This window comes from Carlito syrichta, unplaced genomic scaffold, assembly GCF_000164805.1.
Source record: "Carlito syrichta isolate Samal-C Ts95f unplaced genomic scaffold, Tarsius_syrichta-2.0.1 Scaffold153655, whole genome shotgun sequence".
Classification (NCBI taxonomy): domain Eukaryota; kingdom Metazoa; phylum Chordata; class Mammalia; order Primates; family Tarsiidae; genus Carlito; species Carlito syrichta.
This window is the reverse complement of record NW_007097751.1, coordinates 21,445-40,179: the sequence shown is the minus strand read 5'-3', so window position 1 is coordinate 40,179 and position 18,735 is coordinate 21,445. Positions and strand designations below refer to the sequence as shown.

Below are 18,735 nucleotides of genomic sequence, written 5' to 3'. Positions count from 1 at the left end.
CAAAACATTCTACAAAAAAGATACCTGCACATGTATGTTTGTTGCAGCTCTATTCACAATAGCAAAAACGTGGAACCAACCATGTTGCCCATCGAAGTTGAACTGGATTAAAAAATGTGGTACATATATACAATGGAATATTATGCAGCCATAAAGAAGGACAAACATATGGACTTTGCAGCAACTTGGATGGATTTAGAGTTGATCATACTCAGTGATTTATCACAGAAACAAAGAACAGAATACCACATGTTTTCACTCATAAGCGGACCTCGAACAATTATTATAATACTATAAGAAAGAGATTGGCTTGGCAAACTGGGAATCCCCAGTGGGAAACTGTCAGGGGAGGGGGTATGGGATTGGCAGTTGAGGAAAATTGCTAGGGGTGGGAGGGGCATACCTCATCAACAAGGGTACCTTCATAATCAATGTTTGTATACCTAACCCTGCATTGTACCCCACATCTTTATAAAAAAAAATATTGTGTAGAAGGTTTTGGGCAGTGCAATAAGGCAAGAAAAGGAAATAAAATCCAGGAATCTACAAAAAAGCAACCAGTACTAATATGTGAATTTTGCAAAGTTGCAAGATATAAACAAGATCAATATACAATAACCAATTTTATTTCTATATGCTGGTAATAAAGAATTAGAAAATGAAATTTTAAAATTTACAATAGAATACAAAAGCATAAAATTATCAAGGGCAAACTTAACAAAATACAAACAATACCTGTACACCAAAAACTAATAAACACTGCTGAGAAATATTCTAAAAACCCTAAGCTAAAGCAAAAATATGCTATATTCATGGATATGAAAACTCAATACTATCAAGATACCAACGCTCCTAAAGGGACCTATATGTTAAATGCAGTTACAAAAATACAAGCTGCTGTTTTATTTTTGAGGGATAAAAAAGAAGCTTATTCAAAAACATAAATGGAAATGCAAAGGATCTAAAAGAGATCCTTGACAATATTGGGGAAGAACATAGTTGGAGGACTTACACTACCTAATTTCTTTCTTTTTTTTTTTATTATCAAAGAAATTGGTGTGAAGATCTGGAATCAGATACTTCTTTGCCTCCTAGCAATGGGTCACAAAGTGAGGTCTAGAATCCAGGTGCTCTGACTTCCTGTATGGTGCCATACTTCCTCCAAGTACCACATGCTTTGTTGAAAAAACTGTTTACAAACTGCTAGAAAACTCAATAGTAGTCTGTAATCCTCCTAAGACCTGCTGTTAATAGATGTTCCTATAATTAACAACAATAATAAACATTTAAATAGCTCTTACTATATAATAGATACTGTATTAGGTACTTGACATGCATTATCTGAGATAATACTCAAAATGCTATGAAGTAGATACAACTCCATTTTACAGATGACAACTGAGGCACAAAGACGTTAAGTAAGTTGTCTATGGTCACACAACTAGTAAGTGGAAGAGGTGGGATTTCAAGTCCAGACAATTTAATTCTAGAGCTTTTGCTCTAAACCACTGCAATCTAGCTGTCGGTCACAATGAACATGATCAATCCTTGATATTTTTCAAGGTGTAAACTTCTACTCTGAATTTAAATGTATAACCGTGTAGACCTAAATTTTAACTGATCTCTGCCTTCCTTTTATTCACCATATATGTACCATCTTTCCTCAAAACTTTCATCCACTAACCACATAGAAAATGTGAAGACAAACAGAACTGTTGAGTAAAGTAGCTCACAGGGACACACTCACTGTCTCTTTAAGGTGTATTGGTCCTTTCTAATCAATGACTCTTACTTGATACAAAGACCAAGCCATCAGTGTAATCAAGGAAGTGAACTCTCTAGTTTTCAGAATGCATATTGGGTCACAACTGGTCTGCACATTTATTTGTTTCATGTTTTACAAATTTGTACAGAGAATAGACTGGAACAAGCAGGTGAGGTACTAAATTATGTAGGTATCAATCCAAAGCTTAAGAAAATAATTTCTGAATACTGCGTATGCCTCTCAACCAAAGCTACCTTAATGGTTATTAATGAATCATGGCTATATTTTTTCTATGTCTCATTGTTATACCCATTATCACAATGTAATAACATCATGGAGATGAGAAAAGAAAACAAACCCACTAAAGAGCATAAACAAACCCACTAATTTAAAGCATTTCGCTATTATGTTAGTCATCATACGTAGTTCCTCTACTTTGTATCCTGAAAAATATTATCATATTCCATACTTACAGAATCCACAAGATTTTCTGTTTTGTCTATCAATAATTCCAATCTTTCTCCCCGCTGAGCTACCAGATCTGAAAATAATGGAAAAACAGAAAAGATCAAGTTTTACATTATGTACCTGTTGTTTTCATCTTTGTTTTAATTCAAGTCTAATTTTAATTACAGCTTGAATTCTTGACAGCTCATATTTACTACAGAGGGGCTAATGCCTTTAAGTATATGTGTACATAATAAAATAAAATAAAATAAATAATCTTGCTGGGGGCCTAGGGATCACCCTACCCCTTCCTAACATATCCAATGCCTAAGCACATCACTTGGGGTTCTGAGTGCAGGCTCATCCAGCTTGTCTCTGTCCCCTGCAGCCCCTGAGCATGCAGTCTGGGTGCCTGGGGATTGCCCTGCCCTGTCCACCAACGTTGGTCCTTGAGTACTATTCCTGAGGGACTGAGGATGTGCCCTCACAGTCTGCTGCTACCACCACAGCTGATACTCATCCGTATGCGCCACCTGCAGGCTCGGAGACCAACTTTCCCAGACAGTTATAGCCACTGCCAACATCAGCATGAACAGTTTAGAAGCCAGAAGGTTGCTGCCACTGCTATTGCCATTGCCATTGCCCATGCCATGCCTGCTTTCCAGTGGCCAGAGGACCCACTTGTTCACCCATCCTACTGCTGTGACTGCTGGTACCTGAGAAATCAGTCTTTGAGGCTCAGGAATTGGCCAGTCTGGACCTGCTAACACTGGTACCAGTGTATGCCACCCTAGAGCCCAAGGATAGACATGGTCAGCCCTCTAGTGACACCATTGGAAAACGAGGACTGGCCCATCTGGAGTCCTTATGCCCAGCAAAACCACACCACAATCTCCACTAACTTCACCTAAAGCAACTGAGGAAAATATAGATACCACTGATGCTGTTTACAGCTGAAGAAATTATAGAGACTATACTACTGCACACACTCAGAATCAAAGTCCAATTGCCCTATCCAACCAATACCACAGAAACATTTTCAGGAAAAAGTTCTTGCCTATGAAAGCAAATCTAAAAACTAGAAGTGACAATTGCACTAGGTATACAAATATCAACATAAGAACACAAGAAGCTTGAAAAAGTATGGAAGTGGGATACCTCCTAAGAAACACAATAATTCTCCAGCAACAAATTCCAATGAAAAAGAAATATTATAAAATGCTAGAAAAATAATTCAAAATATTGACTTTAAAGAACTCAGTGAGACATAAGAGAACACAGACAAACAATACAAAGAAACCAGAAAAACATTCAGAATATGATTGAGAAATTTACCAGAAATAGATACCATGAAGAACCAAAAGACATCCTGGAACTGTAGATTTCATTGAGTGAAATTAAAAAATACATTCGAGGGCTTCAACAATAGATGAGATCAAGCAGAAAAACAATTTCAGAATGTAAATAACAGGTATTTTGAAATAATCCAGTCAGAAAAAAATAACGAAACAAGAATTTAAAAAAATAAAGTCTATGTAACATATGGAACACAATAAAGTGACCAGGTATTTAAATTTTAGCATCCTAAAAATCAAAGAGAAAATGAAAGGGTTAGAAAATCTATTTAACAAAATAATAGCTAAAAACTTCCCAACTCGAGCAAGAGATTTAGACATCCAGATACAGGAAGCTCAGAAATCCCAAAAAGATACAACCAAAAAGATCTCCACAACACATTACAATAAAACTGTCAAAAGTCAAAGAAAGAGAGAATCCTAAAACCAGCAAAAGTATCTAGTCACTTACAAGGGAACCCCCATCGTACTGAAGGCAGATTTCTCAGCAGAAACCTTATAGGACAGGGATGATATATTTGAAGTGCTGAAAGAAAACAATTCTGCTAACCACACTCACATGTAGGAGCGAAAACAGTTGATCTCACGGAGGTAAAAAAAACAAAAAACAAAACAGTGATAGAGACCAGAGGCTGGGAAGGGTATGTTGGTGGGGGTGGGGATAAAGAGAGGTAGATAAATGGTAGATATACAGTTACATAGAACCAATAAGTTCTAAGGTTCAATAGCAGAATAGGATGACTAAAGTAAACAAAAGTGTATCATATATTTTAAAATAGCTAAAAGAGAGGACTTGAAATGCTCCCAACACATAGAAATGATAAATACTCAAGGCAATAGACATCCCAAGTACCCTGACTGATCATTACACAGTCTATGCATATAACAAAATATCACACGTATCCTAAAAATATGTACAAATATTATGTATTGATTTTAAAAAGGCACCCAGGGGGGCACACTTCTTCAATAAGGGTACCTGATCTCAAACCAGGTGAAGTGGGGACCAAAGAGAGACCCAAACTTTACCTGTACAATGACCATTTGAATACCTAACCCTGAACTGTACCCCACATCTTTCAAATTAAAAATTAAAAAAAGAACACCAGAGAGCTAGCTCTCTTTTTCCCCACCATGTGGGCACACAGGGAGAAGATGATTTCTGCAAGCCAGGAAGAAGGCCCTCATCAGAACCTGATCATGCTGGCACCCTGATCTTGGACTTTTAGCCTTCAGAAATATGAGAGGATAAATTTCTGTGACTTAAGCCACCAAGTCTATGGTATTTTGTTATGGCAACCCAAGCTGAGACACCTTAACTTTCTACCTTATAGATCTGGAAAAAAGAAGAACACATTATATCCAAAGCTAACAGTGGGCAAGAAATAAGTATTAGAGTGAAAAAAATAAACAGAGAACAGTTAATCAATGAAACCAAAAATTAGTTATTTGGAAAGATCAATAAGATTAACAAATCTTTATGTAGAATGACGAGAGAGAGAGAGAGAGAGAGAGAGAGAGAGAAGAGACTCAAATTACTAAAATCAGGAATAAAAGAGGAGACATCACCACTAACCTTAAAAAACTGAAAAGGATCTTAAGTGAAAACTAGGAACAAGAGTATGTCAATAAATTCAGTCATTTAGATGAAATGGACAAATTCCTGGGAAGACAGAAACCTCCAAACAAGACTCAGGAAGAAATTTTCAAAATCTGAATAGAGTTACAAGAAGAATAGAGACTGAATCAGTAATTTTAAAACTTTGCACAGAGAAAAGCCCAGGTGGCTTCAGAGATGAATTCTACCAAATATTTCTTGAAAAATTAATACAAAATTTTTACAAACTCTTTCCAAAACAGAAGAGGAGGAAACACTTCTTAACTCATTCTATGAGGCTAGTGTTACCCTGGCATCAAAACCAAACAAAGACATAATAGGAAAAAAAAAAAGCAGATCAATGTCTCTTATATAAACATTAAAAAAATCTTCAATAAAATACTAGCAGGATGAATCCAGTAATATATAAAAAGGATTATACACCATGATACAATGGGATTTATTTCAGAAACAAAAGGTTGGTTGAATATCTGAAAATCTATTATAATACATCATAATAAGATGAAGAACAAAAACCATCATTTCAAGAGATGTAAAAGAATGGACAAAATTCAACACCTTTCAATGATAAAAGAACTCAACAAACAAAAAGAAGGGAACTTTGTCAACTTGATAAAGAGCATTTATGAAAAACTTACAGCTAACCTCATACTTAATTGTGAAAGACTCCTCAAGATCTCCCAAAGATCAGGAATAAGACAATGATGTCCATTCTTGCCACTTCTATTCAGCATTGTACTGGAGGTTCTAGCTAGGGCAATTAAGCAAGAGAAAGGAATATAAAGCATTCAGATTGAAAAGGAAGAATTAAAATGGGGGAACTGATGGTGGCGTAGCCAGTGGGACCGTGCAAGTTCCTGTCTGAGTGATTGTATGGACGGTTCTGCATGTGTTTCTGTGTGTAAGTGGGAGTGTGAGAGGCTGAGTGGGGACTCAAGAGCATGTGGCCGGGGCCCTTCTGGTGAAGCCGCTGGTGCCACAGCTGCTCTGCTTGGACCCTAGCGCTTCCCAAAGTGAAGTTGCATGCCATTTTCTAAAATCAGCAGAGCTTTTCCTGGGAAGAACTGCTGGAGTGATTGCTGACTCCACCACCAGAGCACCAGGCTGAACACTGGCAGTGAGGGTCACGCAGGGATTGCAGCTAGGGAGCCTGAGGCAGAGTCCAGAGGAAGCAGAGGGGAGAGACCACCCCAAGCCTGCACTGGGCTCCAGAGCCATGCTAAACTGCTGAGGAGGGAGTTATCAACCCCATTTCTGGCAGGAACACAGTCAGCAGAGAAACTGAACAGAATATCTAATCCCTAAACAGAGAAGTGCTCTAGGGCAGCCTTTGTGGAACAGCAGAACTGCATCTTGAGACCAGGCGCTGATCTCTGTGCTGCACTGAGAACACTGCCTGGGTAATGGCAGATGCAGAACCCCAGATGATCCCACCCTTTACCCTGAGCCAGTTGCTGGGCGATAGATGTAGACAGCGGAATTAATTGAGAAGGAGACTGGTGAGTGCCTAGCTGACTCCCCCCATTCCCCTAGCAACAAACAAAAGAGATCAGGAGGCAGGGCAGAGACAGGAGGTCCCATTACCCTGCTGTGAACTGGATGCCCTGGAGCTCTGACCATGCTGGGAGAGGAAGGAAGGGGGTAAGATTGTGAGACATGCAGTATCAAATTATTTCAGCCCCTTTCCCTCACACAGGCATGCACTGGCTACCAATTGCAGGCAGCCGAGGGTCAAGACTCTAACAGCTTAAGTTCCAACAGTGAAGAGGGCACCTGCAGTAACAGACCTGCAGTCACAGAACCTGTCACAAGAGGGACAAGAAAACTTCCCTCATCTGGTCAGAGAGATGATTATATAAACATAAGAGATTCAGAGAACCCCTGCAAGACATCTTATGAGAAAACCAACCCCTAATAATAATTTGTCTGCACAAAGTAGGTATAAAAGAAAAATTCTAAAGACAGCAAGGGAAAAAGGTCAGACTACCTACCAGGGGAACCCAATCAGAATTGCTACAGACTTATCTGCAGAAACACTATAGGCCAAAAGGAATTAGAACTCAATCTTTAATGTTCTCAAAGATAAACAATTTCTTTTTTTTTTTTTTTTTTTTCTGAGTTGGAGTCTCACTCGGCTGCCCAGACTGGAGTGCAGTGGCTGCTCCCGGCCACCGCAGCCTCGACCTGCTGGGCTCCGGCGATCCTTCCGCCTCAGCCTTCCGAGTAGCCGGAATTACAGGCACGCGCTACCATGCCTGGCTGATTTTTTGATTTATTGTAGAGATGAGGTCTCGTAGCCCAGGCGGATCTCGAACCCGCGGGCTCAGGCAATCCACTCACCTCAGCCTCCCAAAGGCGCAGGATTATAGGCTGAGCCACCGAGCCTGGTTAGGATAAACAATTTCAACCAAGAATTTCCTACCCAGTCAAGCTAAGCTTCATCAGTGATGGAGAATTAAAATACTTCCCAGACATCCAATTCCTAAGAGAATACGCTGCTTCCAGATCAGCTCTACAGGAGATGCTTAAAAAGGTGTTGTGCACAGAAGAAAAAAGAAAGACCATATACTTCACATGATCACACACAAACACAGAAGCAGAACACACAGCATATCCGCAAAAAACAAAAACACACACATATATGAACACAAAAGCTAAATGAAAACAAAACAGCCTTATAAGAGCATTATGACAGGGGCAAACTCTCACATTTCAATAGTCAGCCTGAATGTGAACGGACTAATGCACCACTGAAAAGATACAGAATGACAAACTGGATAAAAACACACGACCCAGTAATTTGCTGCCTCCAGGAAACCCATTTCACCACAAAGGATGCCCACAGACTCAAAGTTGGAGGACAGAAAATAAACTTTTAGGCAAATGGATCACAAAAGAAGGCAGGATTTACAATTTTAACATCAGACAAAACAACCTTTAAGCTATCAAAAATTTTAAAAAGATAGGGAAGGACACTATACAATGATAAAAAGTTTGAGCCATCAATAAGAAATATCCATCCTAAACATACATGCACCCATCAAGGAAACACCAGCTTCTATAAAGCAGCTACTAAGTAAACTAAAAAAAGATTTTGACTCTAATGCTATCAAAGCTGGGGACTTAAATATCCCACTGACACCTCTAGATAGAGGCAAAAAATCAACAAAAGAGATCTGGAACCTCAACTTGACGCTTGGCCAAATGGACTTAATAGATACCTGCAGAACACTCCACCCCAAAACCACAGAATATACATTCTACTCATCACCACATGGAAACGTACTACAAGATCGACCACATCCTCAGCCATAAATCAAGCATAAACAAATTTTACAACATTGAAATACTGCCACATATTGTGGCAGGATGTGGCAAATGCTCAAATATATTTCTTGTATGATTGAGTAGGCAAGAAGGAGGGGTTGATAGCAGTTAAAAAATATTTCCTTTTGAAAGGCAAGTTGCAACTTTAAAGACCCGCCCAGCACCAGGCAGGTTTTGTTTAAGAAAGGCCAAATGGCCCAGAGACTGGCTATTTCATGGAAATGGAAAAGAGTCTTATCTAAAACCCCCCTTCGGGAGTTGATGGTTTACAAGCCTGCAGTTCCTGGAAACCATTTATTCTTTGAAAGAAATCTGATTTTGCTGAATACAACCTTGTAAGATTCCAAAGGAAATATGTAATCACTCAACACGACCCCCTCCCTTACCTAAACGAGGGTATAAGACCCCAGGTCACCTGTTCTGGGGCGCTCAGTCTGGACGCATTAGTTCCATTGAGCCTGAGAGACCCAAGAGATTCAAAAACACTCAAAAAAGAACTATTACTATATGAATTCTGCAACTGCTGCTAGCCGTGTGTGAATGTTAAGCAATAAGCCCCTTCCGGACATTCCTTTGCTTAAATTGTGGTAGCCTCTGTGGCGTCTCTCTCCTGGTAAGCTAGGTGTTGTTTCAAACCTTCTGCCTGCTCATTAAACCCAGCTTATCTGGCATTCCATTCTGCCCATTTGGCAGTTACTTGTCCATCACAAGTAACTAAGCCTGAGCCTGCGCAAATTGAACTTAAATCAACCAATCAAAGTCTTTGTAACTGCGTCATATAGTTTTTATCCAATCCTGTGTGCACAAGTTTGTAAAGCCACCCCACCCCTTCAGAATTATGTATAAAAGATGCATGTTAGCCTGAGTCGGGGCTCTCTCGTCCCTGAAGCTGCTGCGTCAGCTTCATACGTGAGCCCAGACTCGAGCCTGAATAAAGACCCTCGTGTGTTTGCATCGGAGCTGGCTTTTTGGTGGTCTCTCGGATTTTGAATTTTGGGGCTTAACAAGCCCACTGTGCTAGCCAGCGTAATAAAGTGCCACTTCCTATAATAGTCTCGGTGTCACGATCTCTCTATTTTTCCTGCTACAGTACCTTCTCAGATCTCAGCAAAATAAAAATAAATTATCACCACCAACAAAATTCCCCCCAAACCCACAAAGACATGAACACTAAACAGTATGACGCTGAACAACTCCTGGGCCAACAAAGAAATCAAAACAGAAATTAAAAGTTTCCTGGAAACAAATGAAAACAAGGAGCATCTTACCAGAACCTCTGAAATGCCATGAAATCAGTAGTAAGAGGGGAATTTATATCTCTATGAACACACATCAAGAAAATAGAAAGAGAACAAGATAACAGTCTAACAAATCACCTAAAGGAGCTGGAAGACAAGATCACCAAAACCCTACTTTTAACAGAAAAATCCTGATCACCAAAGTAAAAGCCCAAATATGGATCATAGAAGATAAAATATTTTTTAAAAAATCAATGAAACAAAAAACTGGTTCTTTGAAAGGGTAAAACAAGGTTGATGGACCCCTAGCCAGAATGACCAAGAAAAGAGAAAAAGCCCAAATAAACACAATCAGAAACGCAAAAGGTCAAGTCACAACTGACCCCAAAGAAATACAAAGCTTAACAAAGATTACTATGCACACCTGTATGGAAAGAAACTTAATAACCTAAATGAAATGGAGGCCTTTCTGACATCACATAGCCTCCCAAGGTTGAAATAAGAAGAAACTGAGACACAATCCCATTCACAATAGTGACAAAAAAAGAAAGAAAGAAGAAAAAAAAAAGAGAAATACCTCAGCATCTTCATAACCAGAGAAGTGAAAGATCTTTACAACAAAAACTACAAAACAAAAACTGTTCAAATAAATCAAAGATGACACAAACAAATGAAAAAATATTCATGGATTGGAAGAATCAATCATGGATTGGAAGAATCAACATTGGAAGAATGGATTGGAAGAATCAACATTGTTAAGATCTACATCTTACCCAAGGCAATCTACAAGTTCAACACAATACCCATTAGATTTCCAACATCATTCTTTTCAGACCCGGAAATAAAAATATAGAAATTCACACGGAAATTCATATGGAAACATAAACAACCACAAATAGTCAAAACAATCCTCAGCAAAAGAAACAAAGCACTTCCAGACTTTACACTTTATTATAAGGCTACAATGATCAAAATGGCCTGGTATTGGTACAAGAACAGGTATATAGACCAACGGAACAGGACAGAGATTCTGGAAGCAACATCTCGATCTCACAACCAACTAATCTTTGACAAAGCTGTCAATAACAACCACTGAGGAGGGGAGACCTTATTTAACAAAGAGTGCTGGGAAAACTGGCTGACCACATGCAGAAGAATGAAACAGGACCCTTACCTATCACCATACACAAAAATCAACTCCAAATGGATCTAAGACCTAAACATAAAGCCTCAAACTTTAAGAATCTTAGAAAATGCAGGAGACACCCTTATGGAAGTTGGAATTGGCAAAAAATTCCTGATCAAAACCCCAAAAGCCCATGCCATAAAAGATAATATAGACAAGTGGGACCTCATCAAACTGAAAAGCTTCTGCAAAGCAAAAGAAATCATCAAGAAAGCCCACAGAATAGGAAAAAATATTTGCCAACTGCATATCTGACAAAGGTCTAACATCCAGGATCTACAAGGAACTCAAACGTGCCAAAAGGAAAAAGCAAACAGCCCCATTAAAAAGTGGGCTAAAGACATGACTAGACACTTCTCAAAAGAAGAAATATAGGCAGCCAACAGACACATGAAAAATGCTCAGCCTCACTAATCATCAGAGAAATACAAATTAAAACCACACTGAGATACTACCTAACTCCAGTAAGAATGGCCATCATTAATACAACAAAAACAACAGATGCTGGAGAGGATGCAGAGAAAAGGGAACACTTCTACATTGTTGGTCGGAATGCAAACTAGTTCAACCTCTATGGAAAACAGTGTGGTGATTCCAAAAAGAACTAGAAATTCTGGGAACATACCTGGAGGAACTCAAATCACCCTATAAAAAGATACCTGCACATGCACGTTTACTGCAGCATTATTCACAATTGCAAAAACATGGAACTAACAGTGTTGCCCATTGAAAATGTACTAGATAAAAAAATACGGTACATATACACAAGGGAATATTACACAGCCATAAAGAAGGACAAAATTGTGGACTTTGCAGCCACTTGGATGGATTTAGAGTCTATAATACTCAGTGAATTATCACAGAAACAAAGAACTGAGTACCATATATTCTCACTCATAAGCAGACTCTTAACATTTATCATAATACTATAAGAAAGGGATTGGCAGTAGCTGGAAACTTCCAGGGGAGGGAAGGGGGGGACCAAAGCAAGGCCCAAACTACCTGTACAATGTTCACTTGTATACCTAATCCTGATTTTTACCCCACATCTTTAAAAATAAAAATAAATAAATTTTAAAAAGAATTAAAACTATCTCTCCAGGTGAAGTGGGGACCAAAGGGAGGCCCAAACTTTATCTGTATGTTGACCACTTGCATACCTAATCCTGCACTGTACCCCATATCTTTAAAATAAAATTTTAAAAAAATTTATAACAATAAAAAATAAATCTATAAAAAAACTATATTTGCAAATGGCATGATCACATATATAAAAAAATCCCAAGGAGACTACTAAAAAGCTATTAGAACTAATAAATGAGTTCAACAATGTTGCATGATACAATGTCAATATACAAAAATCTGTTGTATGTATATAATACAATGCAAAAATGAATGCCAAGATGAAAGAGAAAAATTTCATTTACAAGTATTAAAAAATAAAATATTTAGAAACAAGGCAAGAAGGATGCAAGAATACATATTGTTAAAAGAGAAATTTTGACACTTCTTAAAAATGATAAGACAGTCTTTGAGTATTACAATAGGGGTCAAGACTATCACCTTGAATAACTCACTGAGTATTATAGACTCTAAATCCATCCAAGTGGCTGCAAAGTCCACAATTTTGTCCTTCTTTATGGCTGTGTAATATTCCCTTGTGTATATGTACCATATTGGTGAGAGATTGAACTCAACTCCTAATACAACAAAGACAAATGGGGATTTCTGACCAAAAAGCAGAGTGCGGAGGGGGGCGCAATGGATGAAATATTACTAAGAAAAGACATCAAGGGTAGGAAATTCTTGCTAAACTGGCCTAACAGGATTCTTGCTAAAAAGCTGACTAAACTTATACATCAAATGTAGGGGAAGAGGACTTGATCAGATATCAAGGGGAGAGTATTAATTTAGCAGGATTCTTTGCTAAGACTTCCTTAAGCAGGCTAAGGACAGAGCCTGAGGAAGAAGCCTAGATGAACAGAGGGCTCAGAGGAATCTGTCTAAAATCTGGTGAAGTAGAGAGTCATCACATAAGACTTGTACACTGAAAATCATAAAATATTGTTGAAAAAAATTAAAGAAAACCTAAACAAATAGAAAGGAATCCCATGTTCATTGATCAGAAGTTTAATATTGTTAAAATAGTAATACTTCCCTAGTTGATCTACAGATTCAACATAATCTCTATCAAAATCCCAGACAGTGTTTTTGTAGAAACTGATAAGCTCATACTAAAGTTCAAATGAAAATGAATGGTATCCAGAACAGCCAAAGTAATCTTTAAAAAGAACAAAGTTGGAAGACTAATATTTCCTGATTTTAAAACCGACCACAAAGCTATAATAATTATGACAACGTGGTACTGGAATAAAGATAAACTGGACAGAACTAAAAGTCCAGAAATAAAGCCATACATCTATGGATAACTAAGTTTTGATAAGAGTGCTAATATCAATCAATGGAGAAAGAAAAGCCCTTTCAGCAAATAGTTCTGGGACCACTGGATATACATAATCAAGATAATTAAGTTGTATTCCTTCCTTACCCCATTTACAAACATTAACTCAAAATAGATCATAGACCTAAATGTAAGAGCTAAAACTATAAAACTCTTGGAAGAAAGCAGGAGTAAATTTTCATAACCTTGCCTTAGGCAATGGTTTCTTAGAAAAGACATCCAAAGCACAAACAACTAAAGAAAAAAAAAATTGGAATTCACAGAAATTAAAAAATGTTGGGCTTCAAAGGACACTATAAAGGCCGGGTGTGGTGGCTCATGCCTGTAAACCCAGCACTTTGGGAGGCCAAGGCGGGAAGGGATTGCTTGAGCCTAGCAGTTCAAGACCAGCTTAGGCAACAGAGTGAGATGTCGTCTCTACAAAAAATAAAAAAAATTAGGGTATGGTGGCATGCGCCTGTAGTCCCAGCTACTTGGGAGGCTGAGCCAGAAGGATCACCTCAGCCTGGGAGGTTGAGGCTATAGTGAGCTGTGGTCATGTCACTGTGCTCCGTCCTGGGTGACAGAGTGAGACATTAACTCTTAAAAAATTTTTAAAAAGACACCACCAAGAAAGTGAAAAGACAACCCACAGAGTTAAAGAAAATATTTGCAAATCATATATCTGATAAAGGTCTGTTATCTGGAATAAATAAAGTATGCTCAAAGCTCAACCATAACAAAAAACTCACTTAAAAATGACCAAAAATTTTTTTTTGAAAGCAGGATTTATTGAGAAGACAGAAAAGCTCCCACAGTGGGAGGGGACCCAAAGGGGTTGCCTGACAAATTTTTTTTAATAGCCATTTCTCCAAGTTAAAGAAAATAAACAAGTGGCCTACAAGAACATGAAAAGATGCTCAACATCATTAGTCATGGGAGAAACACAAATCAAAACCATAATAAGGTTCACACACATTAGATTGAGTATAATAAAGAAGGCAGATAACATGTTTTGGTAAGGATGTGAAGAAATTGCAGTGCTTGAACATTGCTATTAGGAATACACAATTGTACAGTCACTTTATTAAAGTTTGGCCCTTCCTCAAAATAGTAACCCTTTGCACTCAGAGACATCTCACAGATCACCTACCAGCAACTTGACCACACTTTTTTATGATATAGTGAAAAATGAATCACTTCATATTAAATAGTATAGCGTTGGAACCAATTATTGTAATGATATCTGGCTTATATAGTGGAATTTTGGATATTGAGGACTTATTTATGACAAAAAATCAAATTTTTAAATATTCTTCTAATGTGTGGTAATATATGAAACAGGTTCATTGATGCATGTTTTGCAACAGTTATTTGTTGACATCTTCCACCTGGTATTTTTCTATTCATGGAGACAATGCAGTCTCATTTTCTTCCGCCCACATTAATAATATGTAATTTATTGTACAGTCTGTTGTTTGAAGATGATATGGAAGGACATTCTCTTTCTATGTAACCAGTTGATTTTTTTTTACGTATATCTCAGTATATATTCCAACTCTTTATTTGCTTTTTTATGCAATTTGAATGGAAAACTTCAAGGAAACATACATTTTTGAAAAAAATCTGCGCTGGCACTAAGTTTGTCCTTTATAATCATCAGCAATTTCTTTATGTTCCCCTGAAAAAAGACATCGAGTGCAAAGGGTTAAACATAGTTACCATGCAACTCAGCAATTCTATTCCTACATACATACCCAACACACTCACACAAAAAACTGTACACAAATGTTCATAGCAGCATTATTCATAATAACCAGGAAGTGGAAATCACCCAAATGCCCATTAGCTGATGAACAGATAAATAAAATGTATCAACACCATAGAATATTATTCAGTCATAAAAAGAAATGAAATACTGATTTATGCTAAACATGAATGAACCTCAAAATCATTATGCTAAGTAAAATAAGCCAAGACAAAAAAAAAATGCGTATCTTGACTTCATATTACATTATTCCATTTATATGAAATGGCCAGAATAGACAAATTTATAGAGACAAAAAGGAAATTAATTGTTGCTTAGGTTTGAGGGTTGAGGGGAAATAAGGAGTAATTTCAAATGGGTACAGGATTTCCTTTAGGGAAATCCTAAAATTGATTGCAACAATGGTTGTACAAGTCTGTGAACATAGTAAAAACCACTGATTGTACACTTTAAATGGGTGAAATGTATGACGTACAAATTATATTTCAATTAAGCTGTTAAAAAAATCCAAAGGGAAATAATGGGAAATATTTTTGCTACATTTTAAATTTGCTGGAACTCTAAAAAGAGTTTAGAATTTCTGGAACTCTAAAAATAAATAAGTCATTTAAAAGGAGTTGATTAAAAGGTTTATTTTCTGGGAACTTTATGCATCTGCAATAAATAATATTGTAGCAGTTGGCTGCCTCCAATTTCAGGCAAAATAAATACATTTGTGACAAAAAAGAGTGAAAAGAAATATCAGTAGTTTACTCAATAGATTCTCTAAACTTTGTCTAGACATATAATTTAAACTAAAATCAATCAAAGGAAATCACTTTAAATAGCCAAGAGACATACATATCAAGAATCAAAAAATGTTTCTGCATTTTGCTTATTGATCCCATTCCTGTTATATTAATCTCAAGAAAAAAAGAAAAACATAATAGGTACAAAAACATAACAGTACTGTTATTGTAACACAAACCTCTAAATCAGTGCTACTTAAGAGTGTTTGCAACTGGTTCAACTAAATCTCTAAGCACACTGTTCAGTCCAATTGACGATATTTTCACAGCAAAGAGGTTCTCACTGAAAGAAGTACAACACTGATTTACATCCTTCAGCAAGCTTCTCATCAGGCTGAAAAACAGCACTGAGTAAGACTGCTCTAAAGAACCTGTGTGTCGAAAATAAGGGCATGGTTAGGTAGCCTGTGACATACTAACTCAATGAAATACTGTATGAACATAATGTATTCAACTCTTATGTGCCAGGCACTGTACAAAGTTCTTTATATATATTACCTCTTTTATACTGGTAACCTTAGGGTCTGTTATTGTCTCCTTTTTTCAGATTAGAAAATAAAACTGAGAGATCACAGTATTGCTTAAGGGCTAAGAGTAAGTGGGAAGTGAAATCAAGACTCACATTCAGACTCATAAATTTCCCACTCTTGATCACTTTATTATACTGCCTCTACAAAACTCAATATAAACTATGATTGTAACTATGTCTGTATACATGTGGATGAAAAATTAAAGGAAAGAAAATGGAAAAGAATCTTTAGGATAGTGAAACTAAGATAAATATTTTATGATGTATTTTCATGATCTGTAACTGTTCTAAGAATAAATATAAAAGTAATTCAAATAGTAAGTCCAAGATTACAAATAGACATTTATGAAATTTAAGTGTCTCAACTACATATCTTATAAAGCAATTATGTAACTATTTTCATTCAATTTTGTAAAAGTTATTACCCTTAGAAGATATATTTCAAAGGGTGTTTCTCAAACTTGAGTATGCACTGAAATCCTCTGGAAGTTTGTAAAAACACAAACTGGATGGACTTAGAGCCTATAATACTGAGGGATCTATCACAGAATAAAAGAACTGAGCACCACATGTTCTCATTCATAAGTGTACCTTGAGCAATTATTGCAATATTATTAGAAAAAGATTGACAGTAGTGGCAAACTACTGGTGTTGGGAGAGGGGGTGGAACTGGCAGTAGTGGAAAACTACTGGGGGAGGGGGGCACACTTCATCAAAAAAAAGGAGAAAAAAAACCCAAAAACACAGATTGGCCAGGCACAGTGGCTCACGCCTATAATCCTAGCACTTTGGGAAGCCGAGGTGAGAGGACTGTTTGAGCCCACCTAGGCAACTTGGCAAGACCTCATCTCTACAATAAATCAAAACATTAGCTAGGTGTGGTGGGCACACCTTTAGTTCCAGTTACTTGGAAGGCTGAGGTGGAAGGATCACCAGAGCCCAGCAGGTTGAGGCTGCGGTGGCCATGAGCATGCTACTGCACTCCAGCCTGGGTGACAGAGTGAGATTCCAACTCAAAAAAAAAAAAAAGAGAGAAAAGAGAAAAACACAGATTGGTGGGTTCCACCACTAAAGTTTCTGATTCAGTCAGTCTAGAGTGAGGCCCAAAAATTTGCATTTCTATCAGGTTCCCAGATGATGGTGATTGTTGCTAGTCCAGGGATCACATTGTGAGAACCAGTTTAAAAAAAAATTAGCATCATCTTAAATCTAAATACCACTGCATGTACCAATTAAAAATAAACTTGAGGCATTTTTCTGGATTGTTTTAATGTGTCAAGTAGGTTCCTGATAAAATGAACATAAGTCATCAGATGGAAATTATAACATAGTTTATTCTTTTGAAGTATACAACAGTTAATGTCTTGGTCCAATTATTTCTTTAAATCAAGAGCCACAAACTTTTTTTTGAAAGCAGGACAAACTTTCTAAGGAGGTCAAATAGTTATACTTTAAATACCTACTGATAATAGTAGCTATCTGTATATCTCCAGCTGAAACTGATCAAATTTTAGAATTTGCTGAACTATCGTAAGGTTTTTAAAAATTAGTCTTGCTAAAGCAAACTAACAAATTTAGAATAAAGAACAGTCACAAGTACAAAGAAGAAACCATTCATACAAGTGAATAGCATCATTGGTAAGTAACCTCCATATCTCAGCTGACAATTAGATTCCAATAATCTAACAGAATAAGGAAGTGAATAGAATAAGGAAGTGCATAGAATAAAGAAGTGCTGTTTCAGCCTCCCCAGAAAAACTTAACCCCAATCAAGTAATCTATGATCATTTTTGCCTACATGCATGAAACTAAGCCATGAAACATACCTATGTTTCTGACCATGATTCCTTTCAGTTCATCCACTTGGGCTTGAGTCTCCATCACTTTATCTAGGCCCTTATTCTCGGAGTGATGCTTCTATAAGAAAATAAGTTTCAATTTATGGTATCTAGACATTATTTACAATAGGAAAACAAAAATAAGAGTAATGACATTTACATTGGGGAATGCTATAAAATTGTGCCTATTGATATAAGAGATATATTTTACTTCACTGGAAAAATGTTGCCATACCTAGGAAAAAATATGGGTAGTATAAAAAATGTTTCCATATAAACTATGAGTATTCTAGTAAAAAAAACACTTTATTTTAAATAAAATAAAGTCAAATATATTATATTAAATATATCTCTGTGACTTTTGGGCAGAGGTGTGGGGATATATAATCTGTGCTCAAACAAGAAAGGAAGGGGAGGAAGGGCCAGGATATGGAAA

At 37.1% G+C, this 18,735-nt stretch overlaps 1 protein-coding gene across 6 annotated transcripts in view; it reads right to left on the bottom strand.

Moving 5' to 3' along the window:
* The window catches only part of VAMP7 (vesicle associated membrane protein 7), a 54,460-nt gene that overhangs the window by 18,161 nt on the left and 17,564 nt on the right, over positions 1-18,735 (bottom strand). For 5 of the 6 annotated variants that reach the window (XM_008050776.1, XM_021708962.1, XM_021708961.1 and 2 more), the window contains 2 exons: positions 18,288-18,378; positions 2,239-2,306 (listed from right to left, as the gene is read on the bottom strand). In XM_008050776.1, the coding sequence (XP_008048967.1) occupies positions 2,239-2,306; positions 18,288-18,378 (159 nt within the window). The remainder of the gene's footprint in view (positions 1-2,238; positions 2,307-18,287; positions 18,379-18,735) is intronic. The other variant, XM_021708960.1, reaches the window with a different exon arrangement.